The 26,039-nt window shown below is 38.1% G+C and overlaps 1 protein-coding gene across 1 annotated transcript in view; it reads right to left on the bottom strand.

The window, feature by feature from the left end:
• The window catches only part of LOC107022178, a 42,988-nt gene that overhangs the window by 5,690 nt on the left and 11,259 nt on the right, over positions 1-26,039 (bottom strand). The window contains exons 5-6 of the mRNA XM_015222863.1: positions 23,112-23,273; positions 22,702-22,779 (exon numbers count right to left, since the gene is read on the bottom strand). Of these exons, the coding sequence (XP_015078349.1) occupies positions 22,702-22,779; positions 23,112-23,273 (240 nt within the window). The remainder of the gene's footprint in view (positions 1-22,701; positions 22,780-23,111; positions 23,274-26,039) is intronic.

The following is a 26,039-nucleotide window of genomic DNA, read 5'->3' as shown; positions in this document are numbered from 1 at the left end:
TTTATGCCAAGGCGTCATCTTAATAGAGAGGATTTAAGATTGAAGATTCAACAGTCTCATCTTTCTAACAACCACAATTATACGGTCACAACATACAAACACAAAATCAAGCATATAGAAGACTTTACAATACCACCCAATACATATCAATCGCTATTTAGAGTTTATCTATCACATAGAAATAAAACATAACCTACCTCAACCGAAGAATCGTGATCAAGCAAGCTACTTCCCCAATGCCTTTGCTTTCCTCTTCGTTCTCTCTCTCTCTCGCTTGTTCGTTCCCCTTTGTTCTCTTCTCTAGATTCTTTTTCTTTTACCCTAATTATCATATAATCAATTATCAGAGATGATAAAAGTAACCCACTATTTATTTCAAGGTTATCTCCTTTAACCCCCAAGTAAATTGATTATTAAACTTACCCTACTAATTTCATAAATTTTGTCATGAATAGTCCAAAACACCCCTTTAAAACATTTAGCAGAAATCCGACCCAGTTGGGGTCACGCAACCTGTGACGGTCCGTCGTGTCTATGACGGTCCGTCCTGCAGGTCCGTCACAAAGTTCAGAGAGTTAAATTCAGTAAAGGGGTTTGTGACGGTCCGTCGTGTCTACGACGGTCCGTGCTGCAGTTCCGTCGTGAAGTTCAGAGAGTCGATCTCAGTACCCAGATTTCAGAGTTGAAGTGTTTTGGAACGAAGAGCCTCGACGGTCCGTCGTGACCATGACGATCCGTCGTGTGATCCGTCGACACAGTCAGTTATTATCAAAAAAATAATTCTACCGCTCGAATCGACTAAACAGGTTGTTACAATTGATACCAATTTACCCATCGTTCGTCCTCGAACGATCACAGGAAGAAAAACAAGGGCGAGAAAGAGTACCTGAATCTGTAAAAAGATGTGGATATCTTCCTTGCATATCAGCCTCATTCTCCGAAGTGGACTCTTCAACTGACCGATTCTTCCACTGAACCTTGATGGATGCAATCTCCTTTGATCTCAACTTGCGGACCTCTCTATCTAAAATAGCAACAGGCTCCTCCTCATAAGACAAATTCTCATCAAGAAGAACTGAATCCCAACGAATAATGCAGTTTCCATCCCCATGGTATTTTTTCAGCATACACACATGAAATACCGGGTGCACTCCTGAGAGTCCTGGAGGCAATGCCAATTCATAAGCCACCTCCGCCACGCGCTTCAGAACTTCAAATGGACCAATGTACCTCGGACGAAGCTTACCTCGCTTACCAAACCGCATCACCCCTTTCATGGGTGAAACCTTCAGCAAGACTTGTTCGCCCTCCATAAAATCAAAGTCCCTAACCTTTCGATCTGCATATTCTTTCTGCCTATTCTAAGCTGCCAGAAGCTTCTCCTGAATGAATTTTACTTTATCTAACGATTCCCTCAAAAGATCGGTACCCCATGGTCTCACCTTGAATGCATCAAACCAACCAATGGGAGACCTACATCTCCTCCCATACAGGGCCTCAAATGGGGCCATATCAATACCTGAGTGATAGCTATTATTGTATGAAAACTCTGCTAAGGGTAAGAAGTTATCCCAATGACCACTAAATTCTATAGCACATGCACGAAGCATATCCTCCAACACCTGAATCGTTCGCTCAGACTGTCCATCTGTCTGAGGGTGAAATGCAGTACTAAGATCCAACCTAGTACCTAATTCAGCATGCAATGTTCTCCAAAACTTAGAAGTAAATTGCGTACCTCTATCTGATATGATGGAAAGTGGAACTCCATGCAATCGAACAATTTCTGAGATATAGAGTTTGGCTAACTTCTCTGCATTGTAAGTCACCTTGACCGGAATGAAGTGAGCAGACTTAGTTAATCTGTCAACAATTACCCAAGTAGAATCAAACTTACCCAATGTCTTTGGAAGACCAACCACGAAATCCATTGCAATTCTTTCCCACTTCAATTCAGGAATGGGCATTCTCTTAAGTGTTCCTCCGGCCCTCTGGTGTTCATACTTTACCTGCTGACAATTCGGGCATTGGGCAACAAAATCAACAATGTCACGCTTCATTCTACTCCACCAAAAATGTTGCTTTAGGTCACGATACATTTTGGTTGCACCAGGATGTATAGAATACCTTGAACTATGAGCCTCTGTAAGAATAGTGTGAATCAAATCATCAACACGGGGCACACATACCCTTCCCTTAATTCTCAAAACGCCTTCCTCATCAAGTATTGCCTCTTTAGCCTCTCCTCGCAATACCATATCCCGAATTCGGCTCAGCTTCTCATCAGTAAACTGCTTCTCCTTAATCTTGTCAAGAAAAGAAGATCTTGCCTCCACACAGGCCAAAAATCCTCCTTTCTCTAGTACTTCCAGCCTCATAAGGTCATTAGCCAAAGTCTGAACCTCTCTAGCCAATGGGCGTCTAGAAACCTGTAAGTGGGCTAAACTACCCATGCTCCCTGCTTTTCTACTTAAAGCATCTGCCACAACATTAGCTTTTCCTGGGTTATACAATATAGTAATATCATAGTCCTTCAATAGTTCCATCCACCTCCTCTGCCTCAAATTCAAATCTTTCTGAGTAAAGACATACTGTAAACTACGATGATCTGTATAAACTTCACACTTGACCCCATATAGATAATGTCTCCATTGCTTTAATGCAAATACTACTGCAGCCAACTCCAAATCATGGGTCGGATAGTTACGTTCATGCACTTTTAATTGCCTCGAAGCATAAGCAATTACATTTCTCTCCTGCATTAGCACTGCACCCAAACCAGAATAAGATGCATCACAATAAACAATGAAATTCTTACCTTCCACTGGCAAGGTAAGAATTGGTGCAGTAGTCAACAAAGTCTTGAGTTTCTGAAAACTTTCTTCACATTCTTCCGACCATACAAAGGGAACATTCTGCTTAGTCAAATTTGTTAGCTGCGAAGCAATAGAAGAAAATCCCTTGACAAATCGACGGTAGTAGCTAGCTAAACCAACAAAGCTTCTTACCTCTGTAACATTAGTAGGTCTTACCCAACTCTTCACTGCTTCAATCTTAGAAGGATCCACCATCACTCCATCCTTAGAAACCACGTGCCCCAAGAAGGACACTGAATCTAGCCAAAACTCACACTTGGAGAATTTGGCATAAAGCTTTTTCTCCCTCAACATTTCCAACACAATTCTCAAATGCTCCTCATGTTCCTTCTTACTCTTGGAGTATATCAGTATATCATCAATGAATACGATAACAAAGAGATCCAGATATGGCTTAAAAATCCCGTTCATCAGACTCATGAAAGCAGCAGGGGCATTCGTAAGCCCAAAAGACATTACTAAGAATTCGTAATGCCCATACCTGGTTCGAAAAGCAGTCTTTGGCACATCTGCTGCCCGTATTTTCAATTGATGATAACCGGATCTCAGATCAATTTTAGAGAAGACACAAGCACCTTGTAACTGATCGAACAAATCATCAATTCGAGGAATAGGATACTTGTTCTTAATAGTTACCTTATTCAGCTGCCTGTAGTCTATGCACATCCGAAGGCTTCCATCCTTCTTTTTCACAAATAAAACAGGAGCACCCCAAGGGGATGCACTTGGTCTAATAAAACCTTTACCTAACAACTCCTGAAGTTGGGCCTTTAACTCCCTTAACTCAGCTGGAGCCATTCCATAAGGGGGTATGGAAATGGGGCGAGTTCCCGGCTCCAAATCAATAAAAAAATCAATATCCCTATCCGGTGGCATACCAGGAAGGTCGGCAGGAAACACATCCTGAAACTCACGGACTATCAAGACGGACTCAATCGAAGGTACTTGGGAAGTATCATCCCTGAGATGGGCCAAGAAAGCTAAACAACCTTTACTAACCATTCTCTTAGCAAGAAGAAAAGAGATGATATGAACTGGAGTGGAAATATAGTCACCCTCCCACACTAGCGGATCTGTCCCAGGCTTGGCCAATGTCACAGTTTTAGCATTACAATCTAAGAATGCAAAATTTGGAGAAAGCCAAGTCATACCCAGAATCACATCAAAATCAACAATCTCTAGAATAATCAAATCTACATGAGTATTGCTCCTCACAAAAGTCACAAGACAAGACCTATACACCTTTTCAACTATCACATACTCACCCACAGGAGTAGAGAAACGAATAGGCATGTCAAGCAAATCACAATATAAATCAAGACCAGTAGAAAAGGAGGAAGTTACATATAAAAATGTGGATCCAGGATCAAATAATACAGAAGCCATGCAATCACAAACTAAAAGATTACCTGTGATAACGGCATCAGATGTCTCTGCTTCAGACCTCCCAGGGAAAGCATAACAATGGGCCCTATCACCTGTCTGCCCGTTGCCCCTACCATGTTGCGCTGCAGTGGTTCCAACTTGCCCGCCACCCCGACTGATTTGATGACCACCATTTCCTTGGCCACCACGTCCTCCAGAATGGCGGCCTCTACCATGACCACCTCTACCTCTAACTATTGGGGGTCTGTAACTCTGTTTTGGACAATACCTCCTAATATGTCCAGTCTCTCCACATCCATAACAATCTCTGGAGTCAAGCATAGGTCTCTGTGAGAATGACGAATTCTGGGGATAACCTCTAAACTCAGAGAAATGTTGACTGGTCTGCGATGGACCCCCAGCTACAGCCTGCAGTGAAGACTGAATAGGTCGGGCTGGGTAACCTCCTGAACTCTGCCCTCTGAAGTAAGACCCAGTAAACTCACCTCCCATACAGAACATCTTAGATGTCGACGCCAGGGTGAAGTCGTCTGGCTTCACCCCCTCCACCTCTATCACAAAATCAACCACTTCCTGAAAGGATTTTGCTGCAGCAGCTACCTGTAAGGCTGGGATCTGCAAATCTGACCTCAATCCCTTCACAAAACGGCAAATCCGCTCTTGTGGACTGAAGCAAAGCTGGGTGGCATACCTGGTTAGTGCACGAAACTTGGCCTCATAAGCAGTAACAGACATCCTGCCTTGCTCTAAGCTTAGGAACTCATCTCTCCTCTTGTCCCTCAAAGTCCGGGGTATATACTTCTCCATAAATAAGCTAGAGAATGCTGCCCACGTCATAGGTGGTGCCTGTGCTGGTTGACATTCAACATACGACCGCCACCACATTTTGGCATTCCCCTGAAACTGATAGGTCACAAACTCAACACCGAATCGTTCTACTATGTCCATCTTATGTAGCAGCTCATGTCAATCAACCAGAAAATCATAGGCATCCTCAGATTCAGCACCCTTGAAGACTGGAGGTTTCAACTTCAAGATTTAGTGAAAAGTTCATGCTGATCACTCGTCATTATAGGCCCTATAGTCAATCTGGGAAACGTGCCTACTCCCAATGAAGCATCTATGCGGGGAGCCACAGCAGCTGCATGTTGTACTCCCGGAACCTGAGGTGCTGGTGCAGAAAACACTGGAGGTGTCTGGCCCTGATTTGATAACCCGCTAAGATAAGTAAGAACCTGATTAATCATCTCTGGGGTAGGATGGGGTGGTAGTTCCTTATCTTGCACATGCTCATTTTCCCCTTCTTCACCCTCTCTTACTATCTCATCAGTTGGTGGAGGAGTCACCGCCCTATTACTAGCTGGACCAGGTGTTTGTCCTCTACCTCTAGAGGGCGTCCTCCTGCGACCTCTACCACGGCCTCTTGCCACTGCTCCTCCTTGAGCTACAGCCCCAGTGGTTGGCTCAGACGCACCCTGTCTTGCCGGTGTTGGTGTTGGCACAGTTGTTGCTCTAGTTCTAACCATCTGCGAAATAGAGTGAGGATGTCAGATACCAATTTGTATCACCTATATACCAATTGGATCCAAGTAATAGCACGAAAGAAAGAAAGAATGGAATTTTCCTAAAGTCCTATAGCCTCTCTAAGAAAAGTAAGGGCGTCCCCCTACCTTCCTCAAGACTCTACTAGACTCGTTCTTGTGTTATGAGACCGACGAAACTAACGCTCTGATATCAAGTTTGCCACGACCCAAAGCGAGCCGCGAGTGGCACCCACACTTATCCTCCTATGTGAGCGAACAACCAAATCTAAACCCCAACGTTTACAAATATTTCAACCATAATGAACAAAATATAATGCGGAAGACTCAAAACTCATTAATATAACCAATAAATAAGCTTCTAAAGTTTAATAATTATTATCCCCAAAATTTGGAAGTCATCACACCAAGAACATCTATCCTCAAATTTCTAAATCTAAGAGTATTTAAGAAGCTAAAATAAGTAAAAGGGATGGTCCATGTCCGAACTTCAAGACATCAAGGCGTGAATGAGAGAATCCAGTCCGAACTAGGAACAATAGCTCACCCTGAAATCTGATGTGATGAAGACTGGCTAGAGTTGAGGGCGAGTCGTAGTCGATGGTACACTTGCTGCACTCCACAAAACAACAAGAAAATTACAAGTAGGGGTCAGTACAAGGAACACGTATTGAGTAGGTATCATCGGCCAACTCAAAATAGAGAACAATATATACTGAATAATAATATAAAATCAACCACAATACTTAACAGGTGACAATCAACAAGTACAAGAACCATTGGCAGCAACGTCAAGCACACCTATGAGAACTCAAGCCTCCACACCATACTCATTTGGGAAATATGTTCTTCGAATTTGAGTATATTAACATAATTCAAGATTGCTTCTCTTTAGTATTATTGTGTCGGAACGCGACACTCCGATCCCGTAATACTACGTGTCGGAACGTGACACTCCGATCCCCTAATACTACGTGTCGGAACGTGACACTCCTATCCATTATTACTACCGTGTCGGAACGTGACACTTCGATCCCCTAATACTACGTGTCGGAACGTGACACTCCGATCCCCTAATACTACGTGTCGGAACGTGACACTCCGATCCCCTAATACTACGTGTCGAAACGTGACACTCTGATCCCCTAATACTACGTGTCGGAACGTGACACTCCGATCCATTTATCTCATTATTTTAGTTCATCAAGCCTTCTTTATGCCATGGCGTCATCTTAATAGAGAGGATTTAAGATTGAAGATTCAACAGTCTTATCATTCTAACCACCACAATTATACGGTCACAACATACAAACACACAATCAAGCATATAGAAGACTTTACAATACCACCCAATACATATCAATCGCTATTTAGAGTTTATCTATCACATAGAAATAAACCATAACCTACCTCCACCGAAGAATCATGATCAAGCAAGCTACTTCCCCAATGCCTTTGCTTTCCTCTTCGTTCTCTCTCTCTCGCTCGTTCGTACCCCTTTGTTCTTTTTATTTTTCTTCTCCAGATTCTTTTTCTTTTACCCTAATTATCATATAATCAATTATCAAAGATGATAAAAGTAACCCACTATTTATTTCAAGGTTATCTCCTTTAACCCCCAAGTAAATAGATTATTAAACTTACCCCACTAATTTCATAAAGTTTGTCATGAATAGTCCAAAACACCCCTTTAAAACTTTTAGCAGAAATCCGACCCAGTTGGGGTCATGCAACATGTGACGGTCCGTCGTGTCTATGACGGTCCATCCTGCAGGTCCGTCACAAAGTTCAGAGAGTTAAATTCAGTAAAGGGGTTTGTGACGGTCCGTCGTGTCTACGACGGTCCGTGCTGCAGTTCCGTCGTGAAGTTCAGAGAGTCGATCTCAGTACCCAGATTTCAGAGTTGAAGTTTTTTGGAACGAAGAGCCTCGACGGTCCGTCGTGTGATCCGTCGACACAGTAAGTTATTATCAAAAAAATAATTCTACCGCTCGAATCGACTAAACAGGTTGTTACACTTAGAATACATGGCATTCTCATAAGGCAGCCGGGGTACTTGATCTTCTGAATGTCTTGTACAAGCCCTTCCATATGGTTCATCGCATATAAACATATGAAAAATAGTGCGGAATTAAAACTTTTCACACAAATATCTTAAAACATCTTTTCATATGAAAATCATAGAAACGCTAAGTCTCAACATATGTCATTATTAGACTCAAGAATACTTGGGAAACGGCCCATACAATACGAATATAGAAATACTTAGTCTATTACAATACTTATAAATAAAAGACATGTATATATTCCCTCGAGTCAATTGAGGACATACTTCAACTACGCTTGAACAACTCTAAAATCAAAGCTTTCCTTCATGATCCTTCTCACCTTTCACCTACACCTTTAGAGAAAACAAAAATGTATGGAATTAGTACAAACACTTGCACTAACTATGGCTGAATGCATAAAATCATAAAAATGGACAGTTATTAGAAACATGCTCTTTTTCATTAAAGCATGATATCATAATAATAAGAAAAACATTTCACACCTTAGAAATACATAAGATATCACATAATCAATTTAGCATATATTTAGGAAATCTTACAGTGAAGTTTATGACTGTTATTGCGAAGTTCCTTCTATGTACAGTGAAGTTTCTTAGGTTTATCAAAGACACTTTATAGCATGCAATTCTCTCACTAGAAGCTATCCTAAGACTTGCTTAAATAAGAGAAAGATTAACCGCCCGAACTCCCTCCTTAGGCACACCTATGATCCTTAGGACCACCTATAATGAGATAAACATGAGATCCTCCTACCAAAGTAGATTCTAAGTCTTACTTGAGTGAGTTGTGAAGCAACCGCCCATAAAATCTCTTTCGTACACACTTAAGAGATTTTTCAGACTACCTAATATAGAATCATTCTTACTTAATCCATCATGTAGATGATATGACATTCTCCCTCCAAAGGCTATCAAAAGACATACTTAAGTAAATAAAAAAGATAACGTCCATGATTGACCTCTTCAATATTACCTATATATTTTGCTTAAGACTACCTAAGGCTTAGATCATGTCTACATAATCAACCATCTATCCTACCTAGACTCATTTTAAAGGCTTATCTAGGTAAGATACGAAGTGACCATTCCTATTTCCCCTTCACACCTTAACTAGACAACACTTAACTACCCTAGATAAGTAATTATATATTTAGCATGATTTCCTAAATTAACTCATTACATTCATTACCTCGTTTAAGACTCATACATCACATAAAGGATATTCAAGTAATTGTCTTGGAAAAGACCTAGGGACTCTTAGTAACATATCCAAAGACTATTGTGCAATGTCTAGATAGAATCTCATACTACCACCTAAACTTTATAGACTTTCTGTAATGCTAGTAGGTATCCCATATTATGAAAATAGGAAATAATATAGATAGAACTAGATAGATAAACATGGAATCATGAGTTCTAGCCTACTCTGGTAAGGGTATTCTACTTGCCAATGGTAGAACTAGGAAACACCCCATGTAGGCACATGGTTAAGGAATACGATTGGCTTTTATGTACTCTAGTCTCATTCTCAAGTAGAGCTACATTGTACTCTAGTCTCATTCTCAAGTAAAAATACTTCCTATAAGATAATTACTCGGTGCTATCCTTAGTTCACATAGAGTATTTGACATTAATGGATAATATAAATATGTTCCATATCTAGTTCATAACTCAATCACATTCACCCTACCAAAGAGGTCCACTAGGCTACCTTTCAATGGAAACTAAGATAACTCATCATTAATTTCCTAAGGATGATATGATGGTGTTCCAGGCAATCAAATCTAAGTCCATCACTCATACAAGAAGGATACAATTACGGCTCTCCACTGCAAGATCATAACATAACCTTACCACTAGGTTGAGGGTTCTACGTACATGTCCTTCTTAACATCATTTAGGGTCTCACATATCATTCGTTCATACATGACACAGGTGCACTAACATTACCTAGTCAAGACATCTCATATATCAAATATCATTTATACATGTATCAAGTAAGGGACATATGTCAACAAAAACTTTACACAACATGCTTTACTTTATCACATATAGAATAGCATTCTTTGAAGCACTTCGGAATGAATCTTATCACCGTTATGTCATCCTATATATTACTATATCATCATCCATATAACCTTTATTGACTCAGATAGTCAAGTATTAATAATTATGCATCAACTCAAAGACTACACACACAAGACAAAGTCATAATCTAACATGACCACATAATATTAATAGAAGAACTCATACTTTCACTTGATCACATGTAGATATATGTGCTCATACTCCACATAAATCAACTACATCAATCATCGTAATTCTTCATTTAGTTCCGACAAGGTCATGATCATCATAATACATAAAGTAACGCCGATGATGCCACATCAATTTCAAGTAAAGCACATTGCACCGCCACCAGAAGTGGACCATACCAATCACAACATAACTGAAGTCTAATTAACATAAAATAAAGATAATTCGGGAAGCGTTCCACAAATCCATTCTCACCACTTTAATCCATAGCTAAATCATCCAATTCAATATCATAAGGCCTTTATTCATGGCCATAAAAATAATTCAATACATAAACTATGATATTAAATTAAACTAGGTATATTAAATATAGATTTATCAATTTAAGACTACTTAGACATGAATTGAATAAAATTCTTATATCATTCAGTAGCCCAAAGAAAACTACACTAAAATTCATAAGCATTAGAACAATATCACTTAACCCATAAAGTAGTCAAAAAGTAGGGTTCATAAATTTCATGGGTTCATAAGTTAACTGAGTTAAAATAATCTATTTAACAATAATTCAATAAATATTCAATTCTTTAAAACCTTTAATGAAAGAACCAATTGGTGGATTTCAATTTAGAAAACTCCTCTTTTAATAACTCTTTGAAAAGTAATTTGACGATTGGCTCCTTGATAAATTGAGTTTCAATGATCAAAAATCGTACAGTATTGATGCTAATCCACAATTTTGATGAAGAATTACCACTCAAATCTCCAATGGAGTTCTAGAGAATTTCTAAGATATTTTTGTTTTTGATTTTTTAAGAATGAATTCTTCTAGGTGTTAAAGGATTATAAACATATTTAAAATACCTAAAAGACCATTTAGGAATCTCCCAAAGTCGTATTTTTAAGTGGGTGTGAATTTACCAATTCACCTATAAACATTACAGTGAACTGCGCACAGGAGAAAATCTCACAAACAGATAGACTACAACGGACTATTCTATTGGTCCGTGTTTTGGGAATCAGGCTGGTCCTTGGTTTGTCCTTCTCCCATGGATAAATACTGGCCCACAACACCCATCGATGGGGCGTCGACTGGACCACGAGTCGTCTACTGCCTCCATAGATTTGGGTAGTCATGGCTTCAAGGAAAGGGTCCTTCCTACATTACTCATGGTTGGTCGTTGGGGACTTTTGCCTTGACCTTTCGAGCACGAATAGGTTTGTATACGATTTTAGGATCTCAAAAATAAATTTCATCAAAAACGAACACGTAAAACTCGACATAACATGCATAGACACACAAGGTTTTTTCAAGGAAAACCTTTTGAACTTCATGGACGTTTGACCTTCAAACTTCATGAAACATGACAAACTTCCTATAAACGATATAATAGCTCATATAATGACCTCATTAACTCATAAAACACACATATAGGCGTATAATCACACATGAGGCACATAGGTTAGTTAGTCGTCGAACGCCTAGGTCGTCCCCTGACGTTTCACTCCTAATGCACCTAAATCTTTAGAGAGTGCCTCAATACCACATTATTTACAATTTTAGGAACTTATACAATCATAACAAACATTTTAGGCTCAAGCTTCACCTAAGTCATTTTCTACGTATTATACAATCTCCCCCACTTAGATGACATTCGTCCTCAAATGACACTTTGCCACTGTCCGAACATTTCCAATAATAGACACTCAATCTTAACAAATCATGACCATAACAGATAACACATTATACAAAACAATCATCTAGGAAAACATCAATATAACATATTTAAGAGCATCACACACAACATGAAACTGGAATAAATTCTACAACTCAGCATGCAGTAAAACTCACATCCTTCATTGCAAAAAACAAAAACTCATTTTACATTCAATATCATGCTCATATACATATGTTATAACCATATTAAAAAAATGTTTTACCAAAGAATGAATTAATAAAATTTTGAAAAATCTCTTAGTGAGCAAGTAATTCGTTACAGTGAATTATGCAATTCTCAAAAATGCAACTTTTAAGCAATTCAAGATGGAAACCTGCTAATATGCAAGATGAAATCACATCAAAACATCTTACAACATAATCATAACTTCATAAAATTCACAATGCAAGGAAAAACGAAATTCAATTTCACAAGAACCCTAATCACAATGCAACATGCAACATACTTGTATGACTTTCTACTCTCAAGCTTGAGTTGAATATAACATATTAGAATCACTCAAAACTACTTTACTCACCATACTCCCCCACATAAAAAGAACTCATACTAATAAAGAGATGCAAGAACTTACCATAATCATCATCATCATCATCTGGCTTTGCTCCTCTAGTTTGGAGTTCATAGAACGACAGTTATTTGGAGCATTATATTTTGGAACATTAGGAGAAACTTGCTTACCCTCTATTTCTCTAGAAGCAATGGTAGGACAGGGTCTTACCTTATGATGATCCTTACAAAAACAAAGACCTTGTTGACTAGCACACCTATCCTTACCTTGCCATTAGAGGGTAAGAACTTCATTGTGTATTGTGATGCATCCTATTCTGGGTTGGGTGCAGTGCTAATGCAAGAGAAGAACGTAATTGCGTATGCTTCGAGGCAATTAAAGGTGCATGAACGTAATTATCCGACCCACGATTTGGAGTTGGCTGCGGTAGTTTTTGTATTAAAGCAATGGAGACACTATCTATATGGGGTTAAGTGTGAAGTCTATACGGATCATCGTAGTTTACAGTATGTCTTTACTCAGAAAGATTTAAATTTGAGACAGAGGAGATGGATGGAACTACTGAAGGATTATGATGTCACCATCTTGTATCACCCAGGAAAGGCTAATGTGGTGGCAGACGCCTTAAGTAGAAAAGCAGGGAGCATGGGTAGTCTAGCTCACTTACAAGCTTCTAGACGCCCATTGGCTAGAGAGGTTCAGACTCTGGCTAATGACCTTATGAGGTTAGAAGTAAATGAGAAGGGAGGATTTTTGGCCAGTGTGGAGGCGAGATCTTCTTTTCTTGACAAGATCAAGGGAAAACAGTTTGATGATGAGAAACTAAGACGAATTCGGGATATGGTGTTGCGAGGAGAGGCTAAAGAAGCAATAATGGATGAGGAAGGTGTTTTGAGAATTAAGGGAAGGGTATGTGTACCCCGTGTCGATGATTTGATCCACACTATTCTTACAGAGGCTCATAGTTCCGGATATTCTATACATCCTGGTGCAACCAAGATGTATCGTGACCTAAAGCAACACTTTTGGTGGAGTAGAATGAAGCGCGACATTGTTGATTTTGTTGCCAAATGTCCAAATTGTCAACAAGTAAAGTATGAACACCAGAGGCCCGGAGGAACACTTCAGAGAATGCCCATTCCCGAGTGGAAGTGGGAAAGGATTGCAATGGACTTCGTGGTTGGTCTTCCAAAGACATTGAGTAAGTTTGATTCCATTTGGGTAATTATTGATAGGTTAACTAAGTCTGCTCACTTCATTCCGGTCAAGGTGACGTACAATGCAGAGAAGTTAGCCAAACTTTACATCTCAGAGATTGTTCGGTTGCATGGAGTTCCACTCTCCATCATATCAGATAGAGGTACGCAGTTTACTTCTAAGTTTTGGAGAACATTACATGCTGAATTAGGTACTAGGTTGGACCTTAGTACTGCATTTCACCCTCAGACCGATGGACAGTCTGAGCGAACGATTCAAGTGTTGGAGGATATGCTTCGTGCATGTGCGATAGAATTTGGTGGCCATTGGGATAGCTTCTTACCCTTAGCGGAGTTTTCATACAATAATAGCTATCACTCAAGTATTGACATGGCCCCATTTGAAGCATTGTATGGGAGGAGATGTAGGTCTCCCATTGGGTGGTTTGATGCATTTGAGGTTAGACCTTGGGGTACTGACCTTTTGAGGGATTCATTAGAAAAAGTGAAATCTATTCAAGAAAAGCTTTTAGCGGCTCAAAGTAGGCAAAAGGAATATGCAGATCGAAAGGTTAGGGACTTGGAGTTTATGGAGGGTGAGCAAGTCTTGCTGAAGGTTTCGCCCATGAAAGGGGTGATGCGGTTTGGTAAAAGGGGTAAACTAAGCCCAAGGTATATTGGTCCCTTTGAAGTACTTAAGCGAGTAGGAGAGGTGGCTTATGAGTTAGCCTTGCCTCCAGGGCTGTCCGGAGTGCATCCGGTATTTCATGTGTCTATGTTAAAAAGATACCATGGGGATGGAAACTACATCATTCGTTGGGATTCGGTTCTACTTGATGAAAATTTGACTTATGAGGAAGAGCCTATTGCCATTTTAGGCAGAGAAATTCGCAAATTGAGATCAAGGGAGATTGCATCCATCAAAGTCCAATGGAAGAATCGACCAGTTGAAGAGGCCACTTGGGAGAAGGAGGCTGATATGCAAGAAAGATACCCACACCTGTTTACAGATTCAGGTACTCCCTTTTCGCCCTTGTTTTCTTCTCGTGATCGTTCGGGGACGAACGATGGGTAAATTGGTATCTAGTGTAACGACCTGTTTAGTCGTTTTGAGCAGCAGATTTTATTTCTGGAAAAACTGTGTGAGTCGACGGAACCCACGACGGACCGTCATGGACACGACGGGCCGTCGAGGGTGTCTCGTTCCAAAAGACTTAGACTTCTGAAATTTGGGTACTGAAATCGACTCTCTGAACTTGGCGACGGACCTGCAGGACGAACCGTCGTGGGCACGACGGACCGTCGCAGGTGTCTCGTTCCAGAACACTTAGACTTCTGAAATTTGGGTACTGAAATCGACTCTCTGAACTTGGCGACGAAGTGCAGGACGGACCGTCGTAGGCACGACGGGCCGTCACAGACTCCTTAAACAAATTGAGTCCATGACGAACCTGCATGACGGACCGTCGCAGGCACGACGGGCCGTCACAGGTTGCGTAATCCCAGGTGGAGTCGGATTTCTTTACACGTTTTAAGGGACGTTTTGGACTATTCCTACTTTAATTATAAAGTTAGAGGGTTAAGGATTATAAGTCTAATTACTTGGGGGTTAAAAGAGGTAACCTTGAGTTAATTAGTGGGATATTATTGCCATCTTTATACTTAATTATATGCTAATTAGGGTAAAAGAAAGAGGGTTTGAATAAGAAAAAGAAAAAGAACAGAAAGAGAGGGAGAACGAGTAGAGAGAGAGAGAAACGAAGAGGACAACAAGAATTTGGGGAATTTGCTTGCTTGATCACGAATCTTCGGTGGAGGTAGGTTATGGTTTATGCTATTCGTAGTAAACTCTTAATAGCGAATGATATGTATTGGGTAGTATTGTAAACCCTTCTATATGCTTAATTGTATGCTTGTATGAATGTGATTATATAATTGTGATAAAATAAGCATGATGAAGCTATTGAATCCCAAATCTTGAAAAACCCTAATCTACTTTGTTAATGAGATTGATGATGCCTTGGTATAAAAGAAGGCTTGATGAACTAAAGTAATGGGGTTGATGATGCCTTGGTATAAAAGAAGGATTGATGAATTAATAGAATGAGATTAGTGGAGCGGGTGTCACGAACCGACACGTAGAATTAAGGGGACCGGGTGTCACGAACCGACACGTAGAATTAGGGGATCGGGTGTCACGAACCGACACGTAGAATTAGGGGATCGGGTGTCACGAACCGACACGTAGAATTAGGGGATCGGAGTGTCACGTACCGACACATAGTAGTAGGGGAGCGGAGTGTCACGTACCGACACAAGAGGAATAAAGATAAAGAATCTTGAAAGATGTTAATATACTCAATCTAATGAACCTAATTCCCAAAAGAGTATGGTATTGAGGCTTGAGTCCTCATGTGTGAACTTGGCGGTGCTTATTAATGATTATAGAACTTGTTGTTGCTACACGTTGAGTATTGTAGTTGATTTATGATATTATCTGATATATACTGTTTTCTATTTTGAGTTGGCCGATGATATCTACTCAGTACCCGTGTTTTGTACTGACCCCTACTTGTATTTGTTTTCTTTGTTATTTGTGGAGTGCAGCAAACATACCGTCGTCTTCAACTCAACCGCAACTCTAGCCAGTCTTCATTACACCGGATTTCAGGGTGAGCTAATGCTTCTAGCTTGGACTGGATCTTCTTCCTCATGTCTTGATGCCTTGAAGTTCCGGCATGGACTAGCTTTTGTTTATTTTAGCTTCTTAGAATACTCTTAGTTTAGTAATTCGTTCATAGATGTTCTTGTGGTGATGACTTCCAGATTTTGGGGAATAATAGATGTTGAATTTTAGAAGTTATTGAATTGTCTTTTTATTAATGAGTTTAAGTCCTCCGCATTACTTTCTGTTGATATTAAATTGAAATGTTAAGGTTTAGATTGGTTGGTTCGCTCACATAGGAGGGTAAGTGTGGGTGCCAGTCGCGGCCCGGTTTTGGGTCGTGACATAACGTCAATATAAACGTCAACGACAATATCAAAATCAACATCAAAATCAATGTTAGCGTCAATGTGAATGTCAATATCAATATGAATGTGAACGTGAATGTCAATGTCAACGTCCACGTGAACGTCAATGTGAAAATGCACATCAACGTCATCATTAATGTTAACATCCGTGTGAATGTTATCATGAACGTGAACGTACACATCAACGTCAATGTGTATATGAACTTGAACGTCATCATCAATGTAAACGTAAATAATAGCTTGAATGTCAGTGTTAACATCAGAACCAATTCTAAATAAAAGAAGAATATATTTTAATAAGTTGCCAAAACGTCCTTATATCCAAAAGCTTCGAGAATAAAGTATGAAAGAAATTCTAGGGACAACATCCACTAGCTATGTCTAAAACTAAGTCTAAACTAACACTGTAGCATCCTCGAAATAAACAGGACCTACCAAATAGTGTGGAGAACGCTATTGTCCAAACCGCCGCAAGAGTCTTCAATTTGTCCTCTGCCTGAACCTATAAAATAGTAAATTTTAATAGGGTGACTTGTACTAATAATGGGTGTATTAAGACATACACATAAGGTTATGCATGATCAAGGAAAGTTCTTCCTAAACAACATGTCATTTCTTGAATGTGCAGTCACTAGACTTCCCTAATTCGTTAATAGTCCAAACCCGATAACTCTATTTTTGATACTTAGACTATTTTTCAGTCTTTTTCTTCTTATTATTGTGTAGTTCAATGATTCCTTCGGTGTAATTGTTTACTTACAAGTACAATGGTTCACTGTAGGACCATACCCACAACGAATCAAGTAAGTAATCCATGGACTAAGGAATAATTAAATACAATTTGGGGATTGAAATCTTCATATACCAATATTTAGTGACTATTCCTGTTATAGTATTTTTGGCCTTATATAAGAAGTCATTATAAGCCAATCTTATTTGTTTAAGATCTTTTGCCAAATATATAATGTCATTATAATCTAATTTATTTGGCTTTCTAATTTTCATAACATGAGGATTCATTATTAGCTATACCCTTTGCTCATTGTAAACTTCATTTGACATGATTTGACTATCCTTACAACAAGTCATTCATTACATCAAGTATTCATTAATACTTCATAAGCCAGTTTTATTGGCTATGATGCTTATTTAATCATTTTCATGGTAGGGAAGTTATGATGTTTTGAGTTGTTGTTATGTTTCTACTCCCCTTTATTAGGAGCATATAAGAAATCATTATAAGTCAATCTTATTTCGCTTTTCCCATTATTTGCTAAAACTTCACTGGTAATCATATTGGCAATTGACATTCTAAAGATCTTACTTTCGTAGCTCACTTTGAACATACGTTCCATCATCTTTCTTTCTTGCGTTCTTAGAGACATCTTTAGAAGTAAGATCATGCGAGCTAACATGAAATCCAGTGTCTTTCCCACACCGAAAAGAGGTGATTCACCGTTAAAAATGAATTTAGATCATGTGAGCCACTCATGAATCAAGTGTTTGCCCCACACTGAAAAGAGGTGATTCCCGGCTAAGGCGAATCCATATCAAGTGTTTACACTACACCGAAAAGGAGTGTCTTACGCCTATTGTGAACAAAGAATATTCTTTTGAGAATTAACCAACATAGATAATGTGAGATAGACATTAAATATGTTGTCTTCCCCATTCCGAAAAAGAGGTGATCTCAATGGCAAAGGGGAGATCGAAACATACGTAGCTCTCTTAGGTTGAAACCATAGGCTAGTTCTTATGTTGGCTAGACATAGTTCGAAGACTAGGGAATTAAGAAGACTACTCATGCACCTCGGTGGTAGGCTTGTCTCATGAGATTTACATGTGCAAGCACATGCTCATAACTAGTCTATCGGTTCTTTGCTCACTTTCATTATCTTCTTATCTTTTAGAGTTGACTGAAACATTATGAAACCTTCCTTCTAGATAGAGATTTTCTTACTCTATTGATGAGTTATCATCCTTTTCTTTACATTGATGAAATGTGAATTGTCCTTACATAACATCTTTTGTGTTAATGGGACTGGTCTAACACGTTTTAACACCTTCATTCGTGAGTATTTTCAACATAGTATCTTAGGCATAAGTGAGGCTTATCTCACTTCATTTAGCACCTCATTTTGGTTACTTTCATATCTTAGGCATCATTAGTTATGTTATTACTCACGTTACTTACTTACATTTTGTTTAGTAGCTTCATATCATAAATTATGGATGATGAGCACTTCATTCAATGAGTTGCATAGGTTCATAGTTCAATCTTTTAGAGCATGTTGGCAGTTTTCCCAATGAATGTCACACCCTTTGATATGGGTTCATTGAATATGTTTAGAAGGGCTTGACTTTTCATTTTATTATTTTTGCTACAAAAGATTGGCTTATGATTAGTATTGGCCAAAACAAATTTTGAAAGTATTACGTAACCATGTTTGCTTGCATAAGACAATATTAATGTTCATCATGCTTAAGTTTCTATACATAATACATTAGCCAATCTTTTAATTATTTCAATACAATATTCTAGCCAATTCCGTTCATCATTTTTATTGTTAGCCATTTTATTGGCGTAGGATAGGCAATTCATTCAAATGTGATTTCATGGAGATCTTTTAAGCCAATCATAGTTCATGACTTTAGAGATAACGTTTCTAAAAATCTTGGACAGCATAATATTAACATTTGATTAACATAACATCTATATAAAGTCACATTAACAAGAAGTATGCATTAAAACGTCACACATCAACACTTAAACCTTTTTTAGACATAACTTTACAATACATCGTTCTTTAATTCATTTAAGAAACCCTTACCATCATACGCGGGAAAATTCATAGTTCATTCGAAATTTAACAATCTAAAACCCTTCACATTATGATTATCCCGCACCACATACCAACAACATGATCAAGAATAATCTATACAACATAGAAATCATAACAAGGATATTAGGGAAAAGGAAAGTTCGACAAGAACTTTGGGAAAATAGTCCTAGTTTAGAGATCTCATGAATTACGATGATGAAAAGTACTCATAGAGAAATTATACCGTTAGAGAAGCACATACCTTAAGTATAATTTATGCTACGAACACTACCTTTAATGAAAACTTTGAGAAACCTTGAAATCGCCTAGAACGTCTATGAACTTTTTGCCTCTTTCTTTCATTCAATTTAGCATTGTGTTCTTTGAGTGTTTGATCGTGAGTTTTAGGCTTAGAAACTGATCTTGAATCATTCAACTTAGTCTTAATAAGTTAATTAAATTAATTAATTATTAATTACTCAAAATCCCCTGCTAGATTGACTAGAACGAGGAAAACACAACACTTGGTTAAATCTTAAATTTTTCCTAAGAAATTCGTTTTGACCCCTTTAAATTAATTAATTAAATGTATAATTTTATTAATTAATAGTCCTAGGGTATCTTCTAAAGTACCTCTAAGTTATTTTAACCATTACTAACCCTTTTGGACTTTCCTAGGTTAAGTACTAAGTTAGTGTAAGGATTTCAGTTACACCCTTTTAATTTAATTAATTAAGTTGCTAATTAAATAAATTAGGGGACCTAGGGTAATTAATAAAGTAAAATCAAGTCGTTAGGACAATAATTAACTCTTTGAACCATCCTTGGTTAGGTACTTGGTTGTTTATTTCTTATCTTATCCGAAATCTGAAAATTTTTCTTTGTGATTTCAGTTTTGCCCTTTTAAATTAATTAATTATGCTGCTAAATTCATTATTTAAGTAACGTAGGGTTACTAATAAAGTATACATTAATTTTTTAAACCATAACCAACCCGTTGGACAATCCTAAGTTAGATACTAGGTTGTCTTTTGCTTGCTTTAACCGAAATCTGGAAATTGTGTTGCAATTTCGGTTTTTTCCATTTTAATTAATTCATTAAGTTTTTTAAAAAATTAATTAAGTAACATAGGGTAATTAATAAAGTATCCCTAAGGTTATATGACTATAATCCACCTTTTGGACTTCCTAGGTTAGGTACTAGGTTGTCTCTTTAACTAGTTACTAGGTTAGTGTCACCCAATTTATGTCTTAGGTTGTCGAAAGCAATTATTAGCTTATTTCGGTTTGTCCTAGTTTAGTTAGGTTAGTAGGTTAGAGTCTAGAGTTATATATAGAGCTAGGACCCACATGGTATTCCCCATTTGCACGCCCCCCTCCCCCCCAACAACCCTAACCAAATTTGGTTGGGGTAGTACCTTCTTCGCCGATTCCCACATGATTCTCCCATGTCCTTGCAAATGGGTTGGTTGTACTTTACTAACTAACTAATCTTGATTTCCTATTTGGAATATTTACTTATTTTCCCAAGGATCCTCACCATGTCCTTGGGCACTACTTAATTTTCATTATCATTTCAAATGACTTGGTGCTGTGGTACTTGGCTTGACACTTGGATGCCTAGTACATATTCTGTATATGATAGAAGTATTGAATTTTCGCTTACGGTCTTCATTGCTAGTATATCTTTTTCATTAATACATAAAAAATTTGGCTAACACCCTTTAAGTAAATATTTTCTAATATGCCCAATATTTTGCAAATTTGGGCATTATATAGAAATTGGCTAATACCCCTTAGACAATTTTCTATACTATGCCCAATATTTCTCAATATTGGGCATTGGAGGGCCTATGTATCCCCAATACGCATTCTTAAACACCTATTGGACTCTTCACTAGACATATAATTTTCTGGAATATTACAACGTCAATGCCAATGTCAATATCAACGTAGACGTGAGCTTGAACGTCAACATAAACATTACCACGAACATCAATGTCAACTCTACATCAATGTGAATGTCAACGTCAATGTAAACATCAATGTCAAAGTGAATGTTAACGTCAACATCAACGTGAATGTGAATGTAAACCTTAATGCGAACGTTAACGACAATGTAAACGTTAGCATCAACGTCAACATCCATGTCCACGTAAATGTTACCATAAAAGTAAAAGTCAACATCAATATCAATGTAAGCATCAACGTGAACGTCATCATCAACATCAACGTAAATGTGAATGTCAACGTCAACGTTAACGCAACATCAACGTCAACATCAATATGAACGTCAATGTAAAAGTGAACGTGAACGTAAACATAGACATGAACATCAATGTCTATGTCGACGTCAACGTTAACGTGAATGTCAATATGAAAGTCAATGTCAATGTCAACATGAACATCAATGTGAACATGAACATCAAAGGGCCAATTTCGGCCCTCTCTACAAAAATTTCCCGTCCACCATATTAATTAATTAATTAATTAAATATTTACGGTAATTATAATACTACCCTTATCCTTGAAAAGACCATTTTACCCCTAGACCCTCCAAACATAAGATTAACCCTTTTTTAGACCGGTTAAGACTCATCCGAGTAAATCTTCAAAAATCGGGTGCCCTACATTGCTGGACCCAACGTTCATAGATCAACTAACTCACCAAATTTGTTGGCATAGAAGTTGCAAGGGTTAAGAGGTCTGGTTTAACGCGCATCAATCCGTGTGAACCTGGTCTAATCGTAGGCATTCTAGATAAATTAAGCGTTACTTAGCATAGTCATTTTAGGGTTGTTACAAATATCAATATCTATATAAACGTGAATGTCAAAGTAAATATGAATGTAAACATCAATGTCAACGTGAACGTAAACGTAAATATAAAAATGAACATCAACGTGAACGTCAATGTGAACATCAATGTAGACATAAACATCAACATCGACGTCTGTGAAAACGTCAATGTAGAGGTTAATATCTACATAAACATCAACATAAACATCAACGTAATCGTCAACGTGAACGTCAACGTCAAAGTCAATGTGAACATGAGGTCAATATCTACATGAACATCAACGTAAACATCAACGTAATCGTCAACGTGAACGTCAATGTCAAAGTCAATGTGAACATGAGGTTAAACATTAACATAAACATGAAAGTCAACTTGAACGTAATGTAAAAATTATGTTAACATCATGTCAACATGAACGTCAATGTAAATGTGAATGTGAACGTCAACGTAAATGTGAACGTGAATGTGTAAGTTACCATCATTGAAACTTCAATGTGTACGTCAAGGTGAATGTCAACATGATCTTCAACGTAAATATCAATGTGAATGTCAACCTGGACGTGAATGTCAACGTGAATGTCAATGTGAACATATTCGAATATCAATGTCAACATTAATTAACGTCAACGTGAATGTTAATGTAAACATGAATGTTAACGTCAACATGAATGTAAACATCAACATCAATGTCTATGTGAATGTAAACAAGAACGTTTATGTCAACCCGAACATGCACGTAAATGTCTACATGAATGTCAAAGTGAATGTCAATGTTAACGTCAATGTGAACCTAAATATGACCGTCAATATGATCCTGAACATGAACGTCAATGTGAACTTCAATGTTAACATCAACGTAAATGTGAACTTTAATGTGAACATAAACTTGAACGTCAATATCAAAGTCAATATCAACCAAAGTATCAGCTTTAACGTCAACAATAATAACAACGTGAATGTCAATGTTAATGTAAACACCAACGTACACATCAACGTACACGTCAAAGTGAATGTCAAGGTGAACATCCACATAAGTGTCAAAGTAAACCTAAATGACAACATCAACGTCCACATCCATGTAAATGTCAAGGTCAACATCAATGTGACGTCAACATCATCGTAAACCTTAACATAAACGTAAGCTTCAATGTAAACTTAAGCATAAAAGTCAATATGAACGTCAACATCAACGTGAATGTCAATGTAATTGTTAACGTGAACGTCAACATGAACGCCAAAATCCTAATCAACATGAACCTCAAGATCAATATCAACATCAATGTGAACGTCAACCTCGACATAAACGTTAATGTGAATGTTAACGTCAACATCAATATCAATGTGAATATGACCATATACATAAACATCATCTTAAACGTAGCCGTCAAAGTTAATGTCAATGTGAACGTCCATATAAGTATCAAAGTACACGAAGACGTCAATGTCAACGTCCACATAAGTGTCAACGTAAATGTATATGTCAACATCAACATTAACGTTAACATCAATGTAAAGCTTAACATTAACATAAATATCTACGTGAACATCAAAATAAATGTGAACATGAACGTGAATGTCAACATAAAAGTGAACGTCAACTTGAATGTGAACGTCATTGTGAATGTGAACGTCATTGTGAATGTGAACGTCAATATCAATATGAACGTGAGAGTGAACGTCAACCTAAACATTAGCGTGAATGTTAATGTAAACGACAACATGAATTTCAATAAAACAACAATATGAACCTGAACGTCAATGTGAACGGCAATGTAAATAGAAATGTCAATGTGAACGTTAAAACAAACATGAACGTGAACGTTAACATCAACATAAATGTTATCGTAAGTATGAACATGAAAATGAACGTTAACATAAACTTAAGTGTCAACGTAAATGTACATGACAACATCACCATTATACATAAACGTCAACAGAAATCTGTACATGAACGTGAATGTCCACATAAACATTGTAACGAACTGTTTAGTCGATTAGAGCATTAAGATTATTTTGATAAAAACTGACAGGGTCGACGGACCACGCGACGGACCATCATGGTCACGATGGCCCGTGATGGATTTCGTCATCCCATACTTGTGTAATTTCTTTTGCTAATCTTCTCATTACCCTCGACGACAAGTAGGACGAACCGTCATAATAATGACGGACCGTCGAGGGCCTTCGTTCCAAAACACTTAAACTCTGATATCTGGGTACTGAGAATCGACTCTCTGAACTTCACGACGGAACTGCAGGACGGACCGTCGTAGGTACGACGGACCGTCACAAAACCTTTACTGAATTTAACTCTCTGAACTTTGTGACGGACCTGCAGGACGGACCGTCATAGACACGACGGACCGTCACAGGTTGCGTAACCCCAACTGGGTCGGATTTCTGCTAAAGTTTTTAAAGGGGTGTTTTGGACTATTCATAACAAACTTTGTAAAATTTGTGGGGTAAGTTTAATAATTTATTTACTTGGAGGGTTAAAGGAGATAACCTTGGAATAAATAATGGGTTACTTTTATCATAATGAAATATATGATAATTAGGGTAAAAGAAAAAGAATCAGGAGAAGAAAAAGAAAAAGACAAAGAGGGGAGAACGAGCGAGAAAGAGAGAACGAAGAGGAAATCAAAAGGCCTTGGGGAGATAGCTTGCTCGATTACGATTCTTCGGTGGAGGTAGGTTATGGTTTATGCTATGTGATAGTAAACTCTTAATAGCGATTGATATGTATTGGGTGGTATTGTAAAGTCTTCTATATACTTGATTGTGTGTTTGTATGATGTGATCGCATAATTGTGGTGGTTAGAATGATGAGATTGTTGAACCTTTAATCTTAAATCCTCTCTATTAAGATGATGCTTGACATAAAGAAAGCTTGATGAACTGAAACAATGAGAATAATGGATTGGAGTGTCACGTTCCGACACATAGTATTAGTGGATCGGAGTGTCACGTTCCGACACGTAGCATTAGTGGATCGGAGTGTCACGTTCCGACACAGTATTAGAGGATCGGAGTGTCACGTTCCGACACAGTATTAGGGGATCGGAGTGTCACGTTCCGACATGGTAGGAATAATGGATCAGAGTGTCACGTTCCGACAAGTAGAATTAGAGGGTCGGAGTGTCACGTTCCGACACGATAAGAATAAAGAGAAGTAATCTTGAATTAACTTAATATACTCGAACTCAAAGAATCTAGTTTTCCAAATGAGTATGGTGTGGAGGCTTGAGTCCTCATAGGTAAGCTTGGTGTTGTTGCCAATGGTTCTTGTACTTGTTGATTGTCACCTGTTAAGTATTGTGGTTGGTTTTACATTATTATTCCATATATATTGCTTTCTACTTTGAGTTGGCCGATGATACCTACTCAGTACTTGTTCCTTGTACTGACCACTACTTTTATGTTCTTCATGTTGTTTTGTGGAGTGCAGCAAGTGCACCAGTGACTTTGACTCGTCCGCAACTCTAGCCAGTCTTCAGCATGTCAGATTTCAGGGTGAGCTATTGTTCCTAGCTCGGACTGGATTCTCTTCTTCACGTCTTGATGTCTTGAAGTTCGGACATGGACCATCGTTTTACTTATTTAAGTTTCTTAAATACTCTTAGACTTAGAAATTTGAGGATAGATGTTCTTGATGTGAGGACTTCCAGATTTTGGGGATGATAAGTATTATACTTTAGAAGTTTATTTAATTGATTTCGTTAATGAGTTTTGGATCTTCCGCATTTTATTTACTATTCAAAATTTATATACTGGTAAACGTTGGGGTTTAGATTGTTGGTTCGCTCACCTAGTA

The sequence above is a fragment of the Solanum pennellii genome, chromosome 6, assembly GCF_001406875.1.
Source record: "Solanum pennellii chromosome 6, SPENNV200".
In the NCBI taxonomy this organism is placed as follows: Eukaryota; Viridiplantae; Streptophyta; class Magnoliopsida; order Solanales; family Solanaceae; genus Solanum; species Solanum pennellii.
This window is presented reverse-complemented; position numbering and strand designations above follow the sequence as displayed.